This window comes from Parasteatoda tepidariorum, chromosome 9 (genome assembly GCF_043381705.1).
Source record: "Parasteatoda tepidariorum isolate YZ-2023 chromosome 9, CAS_Ptep_4.0, whole genome shotgun sequence".
In the NCBI taxonomy this organism is placed as follows: Eukaryota; Metazoa; Arthropoda; class Arachnida; order Araneae; family Theridiidae; genus Parasteatoda; species Parasteatoda tepidariorum.
Genome location: NC_092212.1, coordinates 26944514 through 26964732, shown reverse-complemented (window position 1 = coordinate 26964732; position 20219 = coordinate 26944514). Strand labels below are relative to the sequence as shown.

At 31.4% G+C, this 20219-nt stretch overlaps 1 protein-coding gene across 1 annotated transcript in view; it reads right to left on the bottom strand.

Moving 5' to 3' along the window:
* The window catches only part of LOC107452426 (macrophage mannose receptor 1), a gene marked incomplete in the record, with an annotated part of 59857 nt that overhangs the window by 5120 nt on the left and 34518 nt on the right, over positions 1-20219 (bottom strand). Inside the window, 8 exon segments of the mRNA XM_071184907.1 lie at positions 1810-1977; positions 5639-5746; positions 8339-8482; positions 9989-10160; positions 11301-11548; positions 13908-14007; positions 17139-17290; positions 19638-19760. Coding sequence (XP_071041008.1) covers positions 1810-1977; positions 5639-5746; positions 8339-8482; positions 9989-10160; positions 11301-11548; positions 13908-14007; positions 17139-17290; positions 19638-19760 — 1215 coding nt within the window.

Sequence of the window (20219 nt, the reverse complement as noted above, 5' to 3'; positions counted from 1 at the left end):
AGTCTCAATTGTATTAGGGGGATAAAACAACACTTAAATGGTGACTATGCGGACGATTTGAATTGATATTAATTATATCCATCAAGAAGTTGGTTTAGTTTGATTCTGATTTAAGATTGAAAAAAACTATCTTGTGATACTCTGTAGTATCGCAGATTTAGATCTATGAATATAGTTTATAGGTTCTCTTCAAATTAATATAACATACGAAAATAATGATTCAAACAAAGCAAACCTTAATCGATAATGAATCGATTAAGCAAGATGATTATAAATTATTTCTTATATGTTGAAGGGCAACAGTCTGGATGAAAAATATTTGCTAACCTTCTGAATGAGTCTCAATTGTATTAGGGCGATAAAACAACACTTCAAGATCATGGTTGAAATAAATTTTATAAGCTTATAATAAATCTAAGTGAAATAAAATCAATAAACGAGAAAGAATTATATATCAAAAATTTCGATGTGCGATATAATGATGTATTTAAGTTACTTCACGTTAATTAACGTTCTAACTTATGTGGAGAAACTTAGCTCAGCTTTAGCAAGCCCATTTTGTTTTTAAACGAACAGCTAACGCTGACGTCATAAGTCCGATGTGTGGGCTCTTCTTGAAATTCAAGTACCCTATTTTAATTTAATTACAGTTTCACTACCTCTGGATTAATCCTTCTAGGAAATAGTAAAAAATGGTAGCTACGCATATGTCATTTATCACTCAGGAACTCGATAAAGGTAATCAAATTTTTCCAATAAAATATTTCTTAACACTAGGTTCACAGGACGAGTCATTTGGACGCATTTCGAATTTTATGAGAAAAATTACAAAACCCGTTTGCATTTTTATTTTATCTCTTGCAGTGACTTTTATGCATTGATCGAGGTAAATATATATTGAAGTCTATTTTCGTCAAAAGCGTTGAAATTCTCTTTGTGGTATAACTATCTCTACCAATATGCGTCAATTTGACGCGATCGCAATTTAGGCAAAATTTTGAGCAAACATGCAAACATCACATCAATAACAAATAGGAATGTACCGACAACACTTCGATCCGTTATCCGATATCGTTATCTCAAATGAAACAAGCGATAGACAACTGTTGCCAATTAGCAATAATAAAAAGAACAAACGCAGAATGTCAATGTCAGAGTTTGAAAGTTTCTGTTACTTAGTTCGAGTATTGAAAAATAAAATACTAGAATATTTCATGAATATATATCTCACATTTTTTTCTTTATGCCAACTGCTCCAGACACGCCAAAATAATTTTAAAAAATGGTAAATAACTACTAAATAAATTTTGCAATAATAAAGAGGTGAATTATATAAGCCTGCGAATTATTTAGAAATAGTGGTGGATAAAAATCAACTAAATTGAATTTGTTAAACCAAAAATCACAATTGATAAACTACCACTTGAAATATATATTTGGTGTCCGGAGCAAGTTTGGCATCTTTGTAAGTACTGTTATATGTATTCGCACATGCGTCAAATTGACGCTTGTTCGTGGAGATAAGTATATAAGAGACGTCCGTAAACCTAGTGTTAATGGTAAAAAAATCTGTGAAGTGGGTATATCTTATTACTTATCAAATACACACATTTATGTATTTTGTTACTTCTCTTGAATAAGAATGCGCTCTCCATTTAAGGATCACATTCAAGAATATTGAAAATAATATTAAATTAACAATTTCGGTCAGGATGGTGGTCAAGAAATTTGATAGCAAAAATTGTTCTATCAATTTACTTTGTTCTTCGAAATTCACTTTGTAATATGTTAACAATAAAAATACTTCACCTTTCCTAATTTGGCAAGCAGTTAGACGCGTCACAAGACATGAAACTGTTCTCCACTTTAAGGTTTCCATATCCATTTGAGCACATCTATCTTCATTATCAACCACTGGTTCTTCAACATCCCAGTTAACATAATCAACAGGTGACCCATCAGACCATATGAAACCACCTGCTCAGTTTGAAATTTAAAAAAAGTAAAGAGAACAATGTTAACATCTCAATTAAATTTATAGTTTTTTTTTTTGTTTTTAAGGAAGTTTTTATCTATATGGGGTGTCCCATTAATTATGAAACAAGCTTAAAGGGGATGTAGCATACGTCTAAAGCGTAACAGCTCATGTCCGAAAATGTCGTCATATACCACCAGAGGCTTCTCCTCAGTTGGAGCTAACTGCTCTTGTGCATTTAAAACGTCACTTTTAGTAGATACATTTTCATAATTTCATGTTGATTTTGCGTTTTCAAACAATTATTGTCAAAAATCGTATTCAAATAGGCACAAAATTGTTGTTTTATTTCATTGACTGATTCGAACCTCGCCGGCCGAAGACTACCCGTGTAGTAAATGATGACTGATGCACGTTAAATCTGTCGAGTTGCGAAAATCCCCCATGTTCAATAACAAATCAATACCTCTGGGGGTACTAGATTGGAGATGGATCGTTCTCTGATTCAGGTCAAAATTACGATCTGTGGATGAATGGATGGATGCATGAATGGATCCACCCTATAAACGGGAGAGACGTATGGTGTGGCAGAAGTCGAATTCTTGGGCATAGATGGCGCCACTGGAAAACAAGAGCAATCGCACCCCCTCTGCCTGAACAGGCATACGTCAACAACAGCAACCATTTCCTTGACTGAGTTGGCCACTAACTTAACATGCTCGCCCTGTTGGTCGCCTATACATAAAATTACAATAAAACAGCTATCTTTGAACATATTTGAATAGAAGTTTGGACTAGAGAACATATAATATTATCATAAAATTTACATGATTTATTTAAAATAAGATTATTTCAATTTATTTAACAGCGTCCATTTAGTTCAAAATTGAAAAATAATAATTTAAAAAAAGTTGATGGAGATCTAAGTTTTGTGATGACTTTTAGCTTGCGTCCGTCTAACCGAAAATAAGCGAACAAGTTTATAATGAGAAGCCTCTAGCTGTGTACGAAGATGCTTCCGGAGAAGAGTTGTATTGAGATTCTCCATCCTTTTTATGCGGACCTATCCCCACTGTATATGCAAAAAATATTTAATTTACAATATAAGAAAAATACAGCTTTTATTTCTTTTGCAGATCATATTTTGTCAAAAAAAATTTCTAAAACAAATTCAATCAAGGTACGGCAGATACAATAATTTTGTCACTTATTTAATATGAGCCGGAAAACTGTTAACTATCAAGAAAAACAAGTAAAAAAATGCAATGCGACATTTTTTTGAGGAGTGGATATAACTTTAATTAATTCTTGAAACAGAAAAGATAAATAAAAAAAGAACTTTAAGTACAATGCTCAAAAAAAACGAACACCCTGAATAAATTTTGATCATGTGATCAAATTTTTACGTACTAAGACTTAACCTTAATAATTCAAAAACCTAACCATAAATATGCTAATTAATTAGGGGGAAAATGTTTTAGCTATTAGATCAGACACAAACACGTACTTTTTCTTTACGAGCATTTATTTATTCGAAAGATTTGCATTCTAGACTCTTAAAATAAGAACGTATTCAAAATCTGAGAAATATGTTCCTATTCATTTAGGTAGAAGAGCAGTTTAAATTTAGACCCCTTAATGTTAATTCGGCTTTTTGCACATTTCGTCATTTCAAGGAAATAATTTTGTTTCTCAATAACTATTTGACCTAATCCCTACAAATTTTAAAATTTGTCATATAAAATTAAATAGGTGCAAAAATTGGTGTATCCAACACTTCAAAATTTATCAATCATTAGTAAACTAAATAATAATTTATTACAAAACTAATTTTATACACTGTTGGAAAAAAAAGCTTTCTAATTGTGTGCAAAATATTTTTGATTCGCTTTGTTAGTTTCGGAAATTTAGCGAAATACGATGGCGATAAAATTGTCAATGGGACGGAAACTTTCCATTGTTCTTTTGTCTAAAATACCAGGACCGTACTTTCCATTGTTCTTTTGTCTAAAATATCAGGACCGTACTTTAAATTGTTCTTTTGTCTAAAATATCAGGACCGTACTTTCCATTGTTCTTTTGTCTAAAATATCAAGACCGTACTTTCCATTGTTCTTTTGTCTAAAATATCAGGACCGTACTTTCTATTGTTCTTTTGCCTAAAATATCAGGACCGTACTTTCCATTGTTCTTTTGTCTAAAATATAAGGACCGTACTTTCCATTGTTCTTTTGTCTAAAATATCAGGACCATACTTTCCAAATTGTGGCTACCCCAATATTTTGAAGATTCAAAAACCAAATCCGTTGGAAAAAGACAAGATTTCTACAGAGAAACACATATTTGTGTTTGATTAAAATATCTTCCTAGCTAATAAATTTACTCATTTAAGGTTCAACACTTGAACGATTACGATTAAATCCAAATAATATTATAACCCTAATAATACTTAATAATATTGCTAATAATTTTATTTAAGTAGTTTGAGGTTTAGTTAAGCAAATATTAGATCTACAAATGATTGTTCTACATTTAATATTTTATGAAATNTCGCCGCTCCAGAGGCAGATCGTGAACCCGTGAAAACACGGGCAAGCCGCTTTTAGCAAGGAAATGAAGCCCGTAATATAACGGGCTTGACGCCAGGAGGGTTAATATTTTATGAAATTTTTGACAAATAATTAAGCAAAGGAATTGTACATCATTTATTTTAATTTCCAGTCTCTTATAAGAAGCAAAATTTTTTAATGATAATATTATTATTATTTCAATTGATTACCTTTTTATTTTTTATTAATTCCTTATTTAAAAGCTCAGCATAGAATTTTTTACAGAAAATCATATATTTCTTTTAGAATATATGATTTTCATTATAGAAAGATGAGTTTTAGAAAAATAATTTTAATTGTTACTGGTTTTTATAGTTCAATTTTTGTTAAGAATGCAATTTTTAAAGCATTGATAAACTACCTCTTCTGTAAAAAGATCTAAAGATAGAGAGGATCTATGGAAAATCTTTAAGCAAAAGCTATTGTCATCACTAGGAAAGCATTTTAAAAATTTAAGAAAAGATGTATGGTAAATGGGTCTATGTAGAGTACCATTTAACATTTCATTTCTTAGTTCAAAATTTTAAATAATGTTTAAATTACCCGTTAGATATTTATCAGCAAATTCAAAAAATTCGTTCTCATCACAGTGGCATTTATAATCAAATGGATTCATTTTTCCTAAACATTTGCTAATGTCATTAAAATTAGTTTTATCAAGACTTATATTCACAGCTAATTTCTTTTAATGGGAAGAATTTCTTTACATTGTCAAGTATAATACGAAATTTGAACTAATCAAAAATAGAGTTTTGAAAGCCAATCACAAGATAAAAATTATCCGAAATTTTCTTGCTATTTGATGAAACTTTACTCCTTTTAGTTTATACAAGAACATAACAAAGAATTTTAAAAAGACGATTGAAGAAAAGTTTTGACAAGATCTTGAATCATATGAATGTTTATATCCTTAAAATTGAAATGTTATTAATCCTTCATATTGAGATGTTTATTAAATTTACACACACATATATATATATATANAAAAAAAAAAATATATATATATATATATATATACTTCTCTTGAAGTATATCAAGTTATCAGTATACTCACCTTTCTCGTTCTTACTCAGGCCAAGAAATACGGTATTTACTTCAGGATCAAATGCTTCCTTTAATTTCTTTGAATCCTCTAGTGAGTGTATACTAGGTAAGTAGCTACCTATAAAAATTTTCAATTTGTTAATATTTTGTTGCAGTTATTGTATGTAATCGTACTAGTAAAACCAATAAATTTCTTAGTAAACACAAAACCATTTGATATATTGATCTTTTATGTATTTGTTCTTAATTATTTATGCAATGTGTCCTAATGAAATAAATCAATCTTGATTATTTGCCATAAATGGACGCAATAAAATATTAATTCGAACCAAACATATATAATAAGAAATTCTATATTTAAACACATATTTACAAGGAGTAACTCATTTCCTGATTCACCTGGACAGGAAAAAACATCATATAAGAAAAAAAAGTATCTCATAGAAATAAGACTACTTCTGAATATAATTAATGTATCCGTCATGTTTATATTTGACTTGAAATATACCATGTTATACTTACAATTAACTAAACCCTGATGGACATTAACATCATTATTATTCCAAGTTTGATTGATGGCGGCCTTCAATTCTCTCACAAACTGAAACCGCAACTTTGTTGGTATAAAGAGTCTTACGGAGGAGAGCTCTCACGTTTTTTTAGGAATATAGAAGAGGTAAAACGGCAAGATGTTCATAGTATGTGCCTTTTTTTCCAAAACAAAACACAGTGCAGATTTTGCTACATGTATTGCATACTGGAAAATCCATGAATTTTTACTATGAACGGCAATACATGGATTTCCAGAATTTTTTGTTGATCGACACCCTTCACAGAACCTAAAGGAAAGACTAGGTTATAATTTCTACATTATCTGAAGCCTTCACACACTATTAATCAACCTCTGCCTTGCTTAAAATAGATGAAAAATTCTCTTTTTTTTTCATGCCATTGTAACAGCACACAATTCTTTTATTTCCTACTCTTCTCTGCTTTTATGTAGCTTTCAACATAGGCTACTTATAATTTTTTTCTTCTATCGCAAGAAAAAAAAGTATGTAAAAAAACAAACAGTATATGAGACAGTGACAATAATAGATAAACAATCTTCTCCACATTGAGTTTTAAATGTTGCAGGAATGTTTCGACTATGGTAGTAAACTTATGCTATGGCTATGCTTCGGCAATGGTAGTTCCCCCGGCAGCACTAAGGCTACTGATTACCAAAAACTACTAGAAACTCATTTACTAGCATTTGAAGCAAGCATAGTCAACCCAAATCAGATTATCCTGCAAGGGAATACGTCCATTTAAGCTGCAAAATCATCAAAGTGGTGGAATTATAGTCGCAACAGAATTTATACGTTGCTATCACCATACATTAACAAGTTTAATGCCACGGTAAATAACTACAAACTCAATTTGCAAGTATTAGACAGATTTTGCTAGTTTTCTAAAAGGTTTCGCACGACGTATCAGATTAAAATTAAGAATTATCTAAACCTACGAATTGTTTAGAAATAGTGGTGGATAAAAATCTACTGAATTGAATTCATTAAACCAAGAATCACAATTAATAAACAACCACTTGAAAACATTTATTCACTATCCGGAACAAGTTGGCATCTCTGCGTATATAAATAAAGCTATTTTTGTGTGTTCTATATTGTATTAATTTCTTCAAACCACTTTAGTAACGATAATAATAGTAGAAAACTAAACATTTACTAGAATTATGTGTTTCTAATAATCTTGGCTTCGCCGATCACCGGTGACCCCCGCGGCATTCAACGTGTTATGATTATATATGACAGCAGTTCCCATTTTATTCGACTATTGAACCTTAAATGATCTGCCTGGGGGAACCCAGACTTGAGTCAATAGAATATAAAAATTCCAACTTCAGAAACCATGTTCGTACAATATTGTTTATAATAAATCACGGATCTGGAAATTAGTTGCTTATAATGAATCACGGGTCGAGAAATTAGTTGTTAAACATGAAGAATCACGGATCTAGAAATTGGTTTTTTAACATGAATCACGGATCTAGAAATTGGCTTTTTAACATGAATCATGGATCTCGAAATTGGTCCTTTAACATGAATCACGGATCTAGAAATTGGCCATTAAACATGAAGAATCACGGATTTAGAAATTGGTTTTTTAACATGAATCATGGATTTGAAATTTGTTTTTTAACATGAATCCCGGATCTAGAAGTTGTTTTTTTTTAACAATATTTCTTCGCTGCATCTTCATTGAGTACGCGGGCAATTGTTTCCGCCGTGCATAATTTTAAAAAAACCTTTTCCATTTGTGCATGGTTTCCCAACTTGACCAATCCTGTTACTTAACAAGAATGATATTTCGGTGAATTTTTAATTATATGATTTTGGAAATGTGTGTTTTGCATATCCAAAAAAAATCCAAGTATCAGAACCTCTGTGCCCTTTCCATGCGGTTCACAACTTCTCGAAGAACACCAGTGGTAAACTGCTGCTATAGGGTGTTTGTTTCTGTTAAAAACATTTGGCAGATTTATTTTCAGTAATAAACTAAAAGAAGTAAGCTATTAAATTTAAGTAGCTTTTAACGATTTTTATTGATTACTACTTTTCAAATTTTTTTGGGGGGGAGGGTACGTTCTGTCCCTGAAATCATCTGAGGTATAAACTATTTATTAAACGTAGTTAATAAAAATACTTACCATATGAAAAGCAGTAAAGGAATGCAGAATACCAATCTTTAAGTGTTTTTACTGGAAGGAGACAATAGCTGCCAGAAGTAGGTACCCAATCACTAGAAGTCTTGATGCAATCTCCAGCGTATTTTTTTATAGGTGGTGGCTTACCTGCAAGAAGTTACAAAATACATTTCAAACACATTTAGAGAGCTTCCAATTCTAGGCTAACGATGTGAAAACTCAAGTAAGATGATTGATATGAAAGTAAGGTATTTTGCTTAAAAGACCAGACATTTACACCACTCTTCTAAGCAAACTATTGGGACCACATTTTCTAGACTTTGGTACCACACACCTCCGTTTTGAAAGTCAATCCATTGACCGTCGAAAGAACGGTACGTTTATTCTTCACTTAAATCATCAACTGCACTGATTAATTAGAACATTTGAAGTTTGGATCACGAACCATTCCAAAAATCTGACCATTAAATTAAACTATAATTTAATTTACTAATTTCCGATAATTTTTTTTATAATTTGATTTGCTAATTATTTAATTGAAAGGTTACTAAAATTTTTACACTATTTCAAGCTAAGCAAATTAATATGATAAAATCTAAATTTTGAAGGAAATCTACTGAATAGCTCTTGAGAAACCAAAGTGTAAAAATACGACTTTCAGATGGGAAATACGCGAAAAAGGATATTAACATTAGAGATCTAAGCTTCCGACCACTCTCCTGACTATTTTTATTTTTTTTATTTTTTTTTATTTTATCCGTCGTTGAACAGCCGACCCAATTGTTGGTATACGACTACTAACTTCGTAGCCTTGTAATTTTGAACCAATCCAGAAGACAAGGAAACTCATGGATCAGTACCACCACAGGTATTGATTTGTTATGGGAACATGGAGGACCTTGCGACTCGACAGATTTAACGTGCATCAGTCACCATTTACCTCACGGGGAGTCTTCAGTCGGGGGGAGGGGGATCGAACCCCCAAACTCTTGAACATGGTTCCAGTGCCTTACCAACCAGACTATACCGGCCTCTGACTTAACTATTGAAATTTATTTGGCAGATTGTTATCAGTAAAATAGTCAATTCAATCCAAAAAAAAATTATGTTTTTTCAATATAAGTAAAAGTACGCTTTTGTGTCTGATTCCTCAATTTTTAAATAATTCGTAAACATTTAGGGCCATTAAGAGTGGCTCTTAGTCCGTGGAATCTCAAGTATTCAGGATAATATTTTTCTTCCCGTTATTCTACATATACTATTATATGCATGTTCCGTTATTTATGAGAATTTTGACTTCAGTTTCAAAACAATAATTACATAAATGTCTACTAATGAAATATTAAACAATAACAAAATAATTTCGAAAATTAAACAACTATGACACACAATATTAGGAATTTGTATCATTAGGAAATTAACTCTTTGTAAATCTTCTAATCTTATAGACTTCGACGAACTAATTTGCAAAACCTGTTTATAGATAATGATTGTAATAGATTCTATTATGATCATTATAATTATAGATTATTATAGAACTACAGACATATATAATAGATTCTATTATAATAATTCTATTTGTCCATAACCTTCTTGTGCCTTCTTGCTAGAAACTGTAAAAATATGCAGCACTAAAATTGAAATCATGCTCACCTGTAGTTATTTGACAAATGTATGGCAGTTCTTGATCACATGGAGTTCTTTCCCAGTATCCATCAGGTGTACTTGAGTAGCACAGCTTTTCATCGTACGATTTCGGTTCGTTTTTACCCCATTTGGTCAAAGTAATCGGCCATTTGTTCACCCATGACAATTTATTTTCCTCCTGGAAAAAAAATAACAACAAATAATACTTTTTTCATATTAAGGAAAATGAGCTATATACCATCTCCTCCAATGTCTCAAACCTCCTCACAATTTTTTTACTCATAGGTTAATCAGACCACTTGAAAAGCGAACCAGTTCGTGAAATGCGCAGAAAAAAACTGACCACTCTGAATAGCTTTAAATCCAATGATCGGATTTTCGCCAAATAATAAGTGCAGCCGATATTTTAAGTTAAGAAATCAGACACAAGAACGTACTTTCTCTGAATAAACATACCTTTTTTTCGACGGATTCGGATTTTTGACCCCCAAAATATAGGTGGTCGCCGCAATCTGGGAAATGTGGTTCCGATTGTTTGGTCAGTAGAGTTTGGATCCTTTAATGTTAATTTTTCTTTTGCATCTAATTAATCTTTTCTAATAATTCTTTTCCAATTAATTTCATCTAATTGTTAATTCTTGTTTTTAATCTTGTGTATTTCGCTATATCTCGAGAACTTTTCAAGCAAATTGAAAATTTTTACTCACAATTATGAAATTTGTCTATCCAAAGATAATTCCAGGAAAAAAATAATAACTAGAACTTGATTAATCAAAATTCAAATAATAAAACATAAAATTTTTAACCACTTCAAACATTAAAAACATTATACCCGGAAACATTCAGAAGAGTTGGTAGCTTTACATTCGCAAAGACAAGAATATCGATGAAAAACAGGAATGTTAACATTCAAACCATTATAAACTAAACAGTGGCTATGATCATGAAAACACATAAACTATGCAGCACGTTCCATATTGGGAAAGTAATATGTTAGCAAGAATTAGCAACGAGCGGCAACATACAAGGAATTAGACTATTTATATCATTTACTGACTAGCATAATTTTAATGCCAATTTCTTCTCCCCCCCCCCCTCAGATTGAATAAAAATACACTATTATCAATTACTTGAAAAAATACTAAAAATACTTAAATACAGATACTTTGCTGATTCTTCTTAATACAGATTCAACTTAATGACGCTATACTCTGAATTCAGAATTCAACAGCTTCGTCTCTAAGACGCAAGACCACTAAATAAACTCATGTTTGTGAAAATTGCAACATGCAAAAGGTACTATGAATGTACTTCTTACACTATTTCGAAGACCTATCCAATATGATTGATTAACCTCTGTTCCTAGAAAATTAGCGACTGCCATGATTTCAGTTCCTGTTATGGAGATAAGTTCAGCTCCGTCCCTTTTGCAAGCAGTCTCTGCTTGATCCCAAGTCATAGTGTTACCTCCATACATTTTGTAACACATAACGCCTTGTCTAAGCCAGCCTTGAGGATGAATGCATTGAATATCATGGTTGTAAGGTGGTACTGGAAGTTTTTTATCTGGAAGAAAGAAAATAAATTAAATGAAGGAATTTTTAAAACTTGTATAAGCTACATAATCGGATATTGTTGTGCACATTTAAAAAAAAAAATTCTGTCAAAATTTCTCTTTGCTTAACACGTTGAGCGCCGCGTCAGCCATCGGTGGGTGGCTAACACTGGACTTTCCATGTAGGCCGCGTCAACCACCGGTGGCTAACACTGGATTTTCCATTTAGGCTGTGTCAACCACCGGTGGCTGACACTGAAATTACATTTAGGCTGCGTCTGCCACCGCTTACTGACACTAACCTTTCACATTGGCCGTGAAAAACAGCTTTCTGACAGCGTATAACATGCTATAGAACTATAAAATTTACACTCTTTTATGGAATTGCAGAAAATTTATTCAAAATTTACTTAATTATTGTGATTCTTGGTTTAATAAATTCAATTTAGTAGATTTATGTCCACCACTATTTGTAAACAATTCGTAGGTATATATAATTCCCCACTTTTTCCTGATATGACATACTAAACCTTTTATAAACTAGCAAAATCTGTGTTACATTTGCAAATTTAGTTTGTAGTTCTTTACCGTGCGGCCAGACGAGCAAGCCATGTAAAATTAGCATGGCATTCAACTGATTAAAAAAAATCTTTAAATTAGTGCAGTGGAAAATACACGTATACCCCAATTGTGTTTATTGTCGGTGCGCTTGTGCATCACCTCCTACATCAGAAAGCCTCCACACGGTTTCTTATTGGTAGCCTACGCAGACTATTTAAAAAGTGAACCTGTAGTGCGCATGAACCCAAATTTTATTGTAAAAAGTGACTGAAAGAAATTTACCGTGTATATTTGAGAATTGAATCTGTAGTGGTAGACAAGTAAATAAAACAAACCAATCATATTCATAAATTAAACAAATTTTAAGACATATATTTGCTACCACTTTCTTATTTTTACTAGATTTTCTATTAAATGGCTCTTTCATAAACTGGTTTACTTTCATAGCGGTCTGTCTGATCGGACTACCTACAAAAAACCGTGTGGTGGCTTGTTTCATTGTGTTTATGGACATTTGTGTTTCTGGTCAAAATCTATGATCAATCACAATTGTATTTGTGATCATTCTTTAAAAAAAATGTTGAGAACGTAAAAAAGGTTACCATTTATCTTTAAATAGCTCTTTAAAAATCAAAGTTCTTATTAATGGGTGTTGTCAAATGTTGGAAAGATTGAGGCAGAAAAGTTTCGATTTACGATCGTATTCTAAACTCGAGTTCTGATCCGCGTTCGAGAGAACATGTCTTTTTCGAACGGAGATTGACTTCACAGTTTTCAAAACTATAGTTCTATGAACTATAGATTCTCGACTAGAGTTCCAATCAGAAGCTCGAACGACCATCTGATTGGTTTTTCCGCATCATGCGATGTTTGCTTACATTGTTTCTTTCTCGTGGATGATACCATTTTATCTAAAGCCTCACACAAGAAATAGTAAAGGAATTTTTTAATAGTACAACATAGTTCAAGTATTTTGTCATTGTTGAAATTATTCATTACATTAGAGATAGTCTTGAATTACAAGTTTCTTATTTAATGTTGTTTATCAAGCTTTTGCACAAATGAGTTGTTTACATTCCTACAATGATATTTTGTATTTATAGGTTTATTTAATTTCTAACGTTGTCGTTTAATTTATGTATTTGTTATTTTATTTTTGCTCTTAATATTTTTGTCATCATATGCAGATTAAAAGCGCAATGTTTTACTACTTTTGCTCTTTTTATATTTGCATTCCTTGAGTTATTGTAACACCAAAGTCAAGCATGACTGGCTGTGGTCAACGCGCGGGTGGGTGACCACTTGGATCGGTCTGCGAAGGGACCGAGGGTGTGCGGTAATGGGTCTCTTTAAACTGTTCTATCGTAAAGTGCTCGACTTCGCGCAACCCTTTTCCCATTCATCCTGATCGTGATCGGGGACGTGATTCGATGAGGTAGTGGAAATGCGAATGGAGCAACAAGCGTTAAATCATGACTATATAGTTATAAATAATTCATAATAAATTTGTTTATTAATTAATTATTTAACAAATTTTCATTCAACAGACATTTAAATAAATGTAATTAGAAAAATATTTTGTTTTTAAAAAAATTACGAGCTTTACAAATTTTACGAATTTTTCAATTTTTTTCATAAAAACCCGAAAGTTTTTTGACGCAATTTATTTTAAGGTTTTTCTTTCTCGTCATTTTACAAAGCTTAATTATGCACTTAAATTTCTTACAACTACTAACTACTTTATATTAACTTGCATGTTCATACAGTAAAATATTGATGATAAAGCCATTTTTGACTAGTAACTCTTACCTTTTTCCATTTGGCATATAAACGGCAGTTTTTTACTGCAAACATCATCTTCCCAAACACCGCTTGTTGCAGAGTTATATTTCATTTTCACACAATCTTCCTGAAAAATTAAAATAATTTTAAAAAAAATTTTTATCTTAGAATTGTATTTGGAGAGGAATTTTCACACAATCTTTCTCATATATTAGAATAATTTAAAACATTTCATTATCATAGAATTATACTTCGGAAGTCATTTTCGCAAAATCGTTCTGAAGTATAAGAATGATTTGAAACATTTTATTATCTTAGTAGTGTACTTTAAAAGTCATGTTCGCATTATCTTCCTGAAATATTAGAATATTTTGAATCATTTTATTATCATAGTATTGTATTTTGAAAGTCATCTTCACACAGCCTTTCTTAAATATTAGAATAATTCAAAACATTTTATTATCTTAGTACTATATTTTGAAAGTCATTTTCACACAATCTTTCTGAAATATTAGAATAATTTGAAACATTTTATTATCTTAGTACTATATTTTGAAAGTCATTTTCGCATTATCTTCCTGAAAAGTTAGACGTTGCGCAAATGGTAGTTATAACCATCCTCAGAGTGTCTATCGTCTCAAACTAAAATCTGTTTTGGGGGATCTGTGAATTATCACTTCTTTTTAAAAATGAATTCCTATTCTTTAGTATAAGCTTCATTGGATGAATTATTACCTGCGACTTTCCTGTGGACAGACAAGATTTTAATAGTATCACACCTTTTTTTACAGATGACACTGGAGTCGTTACGAAGTAAAAAAAACTAACATTTCCCTACAGAAACTCCAAGAAAAGCTGAATGAAATAAAAACCTAATGTCTAGACTGGGAGTATAAAATTAACGGACAAAAATCTAAGCTACTAATTATTCAACATTAAAGAGAAACCATCCTATCAAAAAATTAAGTTGTTTTCTTTAACAAAGTTATCCCCATTGTCAACAGCGCAGAGTATCTTGGTCTGGTCATAAACAGCAAATTTAATTGGAATTGTCATGTCAAATGAGTTACCAACAAAGCACAAGCAGCCTGCCACAAATTGCAAATCCTTCTTCAGAACTCTAAAATGGAACTCAGACCTAAACGCTTACTCTATAACTCAATGATTAGTCCCATCCTAACTTACGCATCTCCAACTTGGTGTAACATCTCCCCATCACTCCTAGAGCAACTCAAAAGATGCAAGAATAAAATACTCCGGCGGGGATAGCCTGGTCGGTAGGGCACTGGGCCCATGTCCGAGAGTTCGTGGGTTTAAACCCCACCGGCCTAAGACTTCCCGTGTAGTAAAGTGACTGATGCACGTTAAATCTGTCGTGTCGCAAAAGTCCTCCATGGTCTCATAACAAATCAATACCTCTGAGGGCACTGGATTAGAGTTCGTTTGTTCTCTGATTCAGGTCAAAATTACGATCTGTGGATGAATGAATGGATGTATGAATGGGTCCGCCCTATAAACGGGTGTGACGTATGGTGTGGCAGAAATTGAATTCTTAGCCATAGATGGCGCCACTGAAAAACAAGAACAATCGCACCCCTTCTGCCTAAACAGGCATGCGTCAACAACACAACAACAAATACTCCGAAAAATAACTAAAGCAAGATGGTTTATCCCAAATAAGAACACACATCGCGATCTCAACGTAGATTTTTTTTAGATTATCATATTCCAAGGCTAAATTGCAATTTTTTTGAAAAAAATCACAAATTGCGATACCGCAGGGTTTAATGAAATTTTTACTTTTAAAAACTTGAGAGAAGACATAAACCTCAGGCCAATGGCAGCTTATTTTTGTCGCGACGCACCTTTTTCTAGAATACAAAATATGTATAAATTTCTTTTCGCTCCAATTTGCATTCCAGATGCCAGAAAGAGCCACGTAAAGATGAAATCTCAAAATAGATGGGAAAAGGGACGTTAACTGCCTCGTGCTCCCAGATAAATTTCGATAATGATGGATGAATTGTATTTCAAAAATTACTTATCTCAAAAATCTTTGAAAATTATGAAATTTGGAATAAAGGTCACGAAATTTTTAGTGAACTGTAGACTTCCTGGTTTTACACATTTTAGTTAATAATTTAAGGGGCATAATTAGTGTGAAGTGTACTAATGCATTTATTAGTTAATTATTCAGTAATACATCGAAAAGAAAGCTAGAACATTCCAGATAAGATATTAATTGTTTTTTGGGGGGAGGGGGAGGAAGAGAAGATGAGTAAGTAACCGCCGAGGACATGGAAAAAAAACTATGTCGAAATGTGATTATTTTCACTTCCAAACTGGAGCTCCGTTTCATAAGGCAGTCATAAACAATTAAAAATTAAGGTGTTTCTGAGCGCAAACGTCAAATTTAAAGTGTTTGGTAACGTGTGAAACGAGTTTTTTACACTTAAAATTTTGTGCAGATATTGCCTTAGAGCAGTGGTTCCCAAATGGTATTCCTCGGAACGCTAGAAATTTTTTTTAACTAGTAATGTTTTTCAAAACCTGTAATTAAATTTATACCCAATTTGTAATCCGATATTTATTTAATATTTCCTTTATTTTTACGAAATTATTTATTTGAAATGCTTGTGAAGAAAGAAATTTTAAAAGAATGTTTTTTTTTCTCAAATAACAATATAATAAATGAATTATGAAAAATATATTCATTTTTTGAGAAGTTCCATTATTGTTTCAAATTAAATAAAAATACCCAAATTTAATAAAGTATGTTTCTCTGATAAGCATTCTCGGCGGGGCTTTTTTTTCATCCTTTTTCGTTTTTATAGTAATGTGAACCAAATTTCAGCTCATTCATTTTCTGTTTATGCATGCATTGAAATAAAATCAATAACTCGACCAGACAACGCTCTAGTCCTGCGAGTTCTAAAAACTAATTTTAAGACTACTATTGATCAAACGATTTAATGAAAAAATATTATTTTTCACTCATTCACTAAATTTTTAAATATTTTCAAAAAATTTAATAAAATGTAGATCATTACATATTTTTAAAATAATTAATAGTGTTTCGTTAATTAATGTATTCACGATTGCTGATGAAATTCATTCCTTAAGTCTCGGATATCCGCCAAATGTAGCTCTATCATTTTAGGTTTCCATAGTCTTAAAACATTGGGAACCGCTTGCCTAGAGTAAAAAAAGTTAATAAAAACGCAAGAATCAAACAAAATGTGTAAGTAAATGTATTACTTGTATTCCAAAGAAGGAGGGTTCACCACTATCCCAGTTAGTATAGGAGATGTCAGAATTGTCCATCCAATAATACTTTCCAGATTCGATTGTGTCATGAAAACCGATCCAAGTATCTGACTTCGCATTTTGCATTAAAAATGCAAGATAGGCTGAAAAAGATACTCTTTAATTCTACTGTCCCATGTACTGCATATCTATATTATGTAAAACGCTGATACGTATGCATCAATAAAACCAATGATATTTCTTTTCTCGCGTTGGCAACAGTTTTCATTTTTAATTGTAGGCGTTTTGTACAAATCTCTAAACTTTTTTTCGTATTTATCCATATAATTAAGAAGTTGTGAACTCATTACGTAAACACAATAGCATTTGTCTTCGATTCTAACCGAATATGGGTGTGCCACATCTTCGATTGTCGCCGAGGAAAAAACGGTTGAATTTTCTACAGTGAGAAGTTTTCGGAACTTCAGGGTTCAAAAAAGTATGCAAAAGCTAAACGTTAAGAACGTATCCAATGAGACAGCAAAGCGAGCATCGGATTGCGGAGCAATCCGAAATGAACTGCGAAAGCAGTTCCGGGGGTTGGCGAGCACTAGCGAGCAGAGGGCGAAGCCTCCTAGTATTTTATAATTCTTCTTCGAGAAAAATTACCGTGTTATTTATACATGTGCAAACACAGGTTGTCCCATAAACAACTATCGATTTCAAAAATTAAGTAAAAAGAATATCGAATAAAGGTTTATTTCAACATAAGACTTTATTGGAAGTCAATCATCGTTTGCAGCAATAATAGTGCACAAAATTAGCAGACTTTCGTGATTATAATTCAATTGGAATAGTCTTAGAAGCAGCAATCGTTTTATAATGTTTATTATTGCGCAGCGTCATCTTTTGTTGAAATTTGCTTCAAATTTTGAAACATCGATAATTTTGAAACATCGCTTTATTCAAAAGAATGCGGCAAACCTCTACCTCTTCAATTTGTGCTACCAGTTTTTCTATTTGACTAGGATGCGTATAAATAGCATTCAGTATAAGAGCAAGTGAGTCTACAAATATATGTGTAATGTGTATGTAGTATATACAGGGGTGAAAGCGAGACGGAAAAGAGGAAAGGCTGGTAGTAAAACCATTTCAGTTATAGCTAGTTTTGGGGAGGAGTTTACTTATTCTTTTTTTAAATTTTTCAACAATATCTACTTTATCTTGGAAAAGAAGCAGTTTTATATATATGCCAGAATTATAAAAGAAATCTTGATAGTTACAGATATTTCATTTTTTTCGAAAAAAATGCTGGAATGAAATGTTTTACGTACCAGGTTTTTCTCTTTTCCGTCTTGCTATATAAGGGCTTTCACCCATGAGTATATATGTGCACAGATATATGGGCATGCGTCTACATATATATGTGTAACACATACCTGCCAACTTTTACGCATTTGGCGTAAAATTTTATTTTCATATTTAAAGTGGGAGCAAATATATACTATTTTTTCTTTTATAAACTTAATTTTTAAATGATTTTGATCACCACTCTTCTTAAAAAAATTAAACAAATGCCATCATGTATTGCCATCATGGTTGAAAACTTTGGCTTTTCCAAATACAACGTATTTTTTTGCTTAAAATTGAAATTTCAATTCCTTTGTAATACCACTGGGAAAAATCATAATGGAAGGGTTTAAAAGTTGGCAGGTATGGTAATATACTAAATCAACAGCTTGTTCTATTTGACATAACAATGTTACAAATTTATAATTCTAATGATGCCGAAATTTTTTTTCTTTGCCTACAAGATATACTATTATATTTATTGTTATTAAGATTATATTAAAAACTACGTTTTAAATCCTTTAGTTATTAATTTTATTTTCGGAAATGCTTTTCTTTCGAAATGCTAATTAAGAATAAGCAAGAATCACTAAAACATCATGATTAAAAAACTCAGTGAAATAATTTTTTGTAAATATAGGAACAAATTTTTTTGTTGCATATATACAATTACTTGATCTTTCCTTATTCAGATATGAGGATTTGAAACCTGAAATTATTCTTGTTCCAGAACCTACAGATTTTTTTCAAAATGGAATTTTTAATTTGGCATATTCTTTATCTGAATTTACAAGTTTATAAAAAACATACAGGTTTATATACATACATATACACTTATTTGGTCCTTTTAAAGTAACACGTAAGACAAAAAAAATACATGACCTTAAAATATAGCATCTTAAACTGAAATGTATTATAGTCTTCTTCCTACCACTCCCTACGTAGCAGAGAAAACGGGACACTCAGCATTCATATAAATAAATTTTTAAAAAAAAATCCTTCTTAAATATTGATTATTGTATTGCATAAAAACTGTAGCTAGTAAAGAGAGATGTATTTTAGATTTGAAATTAGCAACGAGAAAATATCAAAGATTCGTTCAAAATTCTCATGCAAAAGAAGAAAAAACTGTTTCTGATTGAAACAAATTTTTACACAAACCTTGTTCTTTTGAGTTTCGAATGGATGTTATGTATCCGCCAAGCTTAGTGCAATATTCGGAAGCATCTGTCCAATTTAATCTATCTTTCGCAACTGAGCCTCTCAGTAAATAGCAACGATCATCTAAAAGCAACAAGAATTATATGTATATATATATATATTTTATTGCGCTTAAGCTGTAAGTAAACAGAAGTCATTAGATAAGTTCAAAATGAAGAATAAAACAAAGAAAAATTATAGACATGTGTAAAAAAAGGGGGGGGGGAAATAATAAGTAAAAAAATAACAAACAACAGTTTATATACAAAAAAAAATAAATAAATAAAATAAAAAAAATAAAAAAAATAAAAAAAATTAAAAAATAAAAAAATAAAAAAAATTAAAAAAAATTAAAAAAAAAAAGGATGAAATTTTATTTAAAAAACCGGAAAAAAAACAGGAAAAAAATATATAATCTTTTCTTCAGTCCACACGATTATATCCGCAAAGTTTTTATAATTTTTCTATTTATATTCTATATATAATTTTTCTACTTTTCTATTTATCCATAATTTTCTTTGTTTTATTCTTCATTTTGAACTT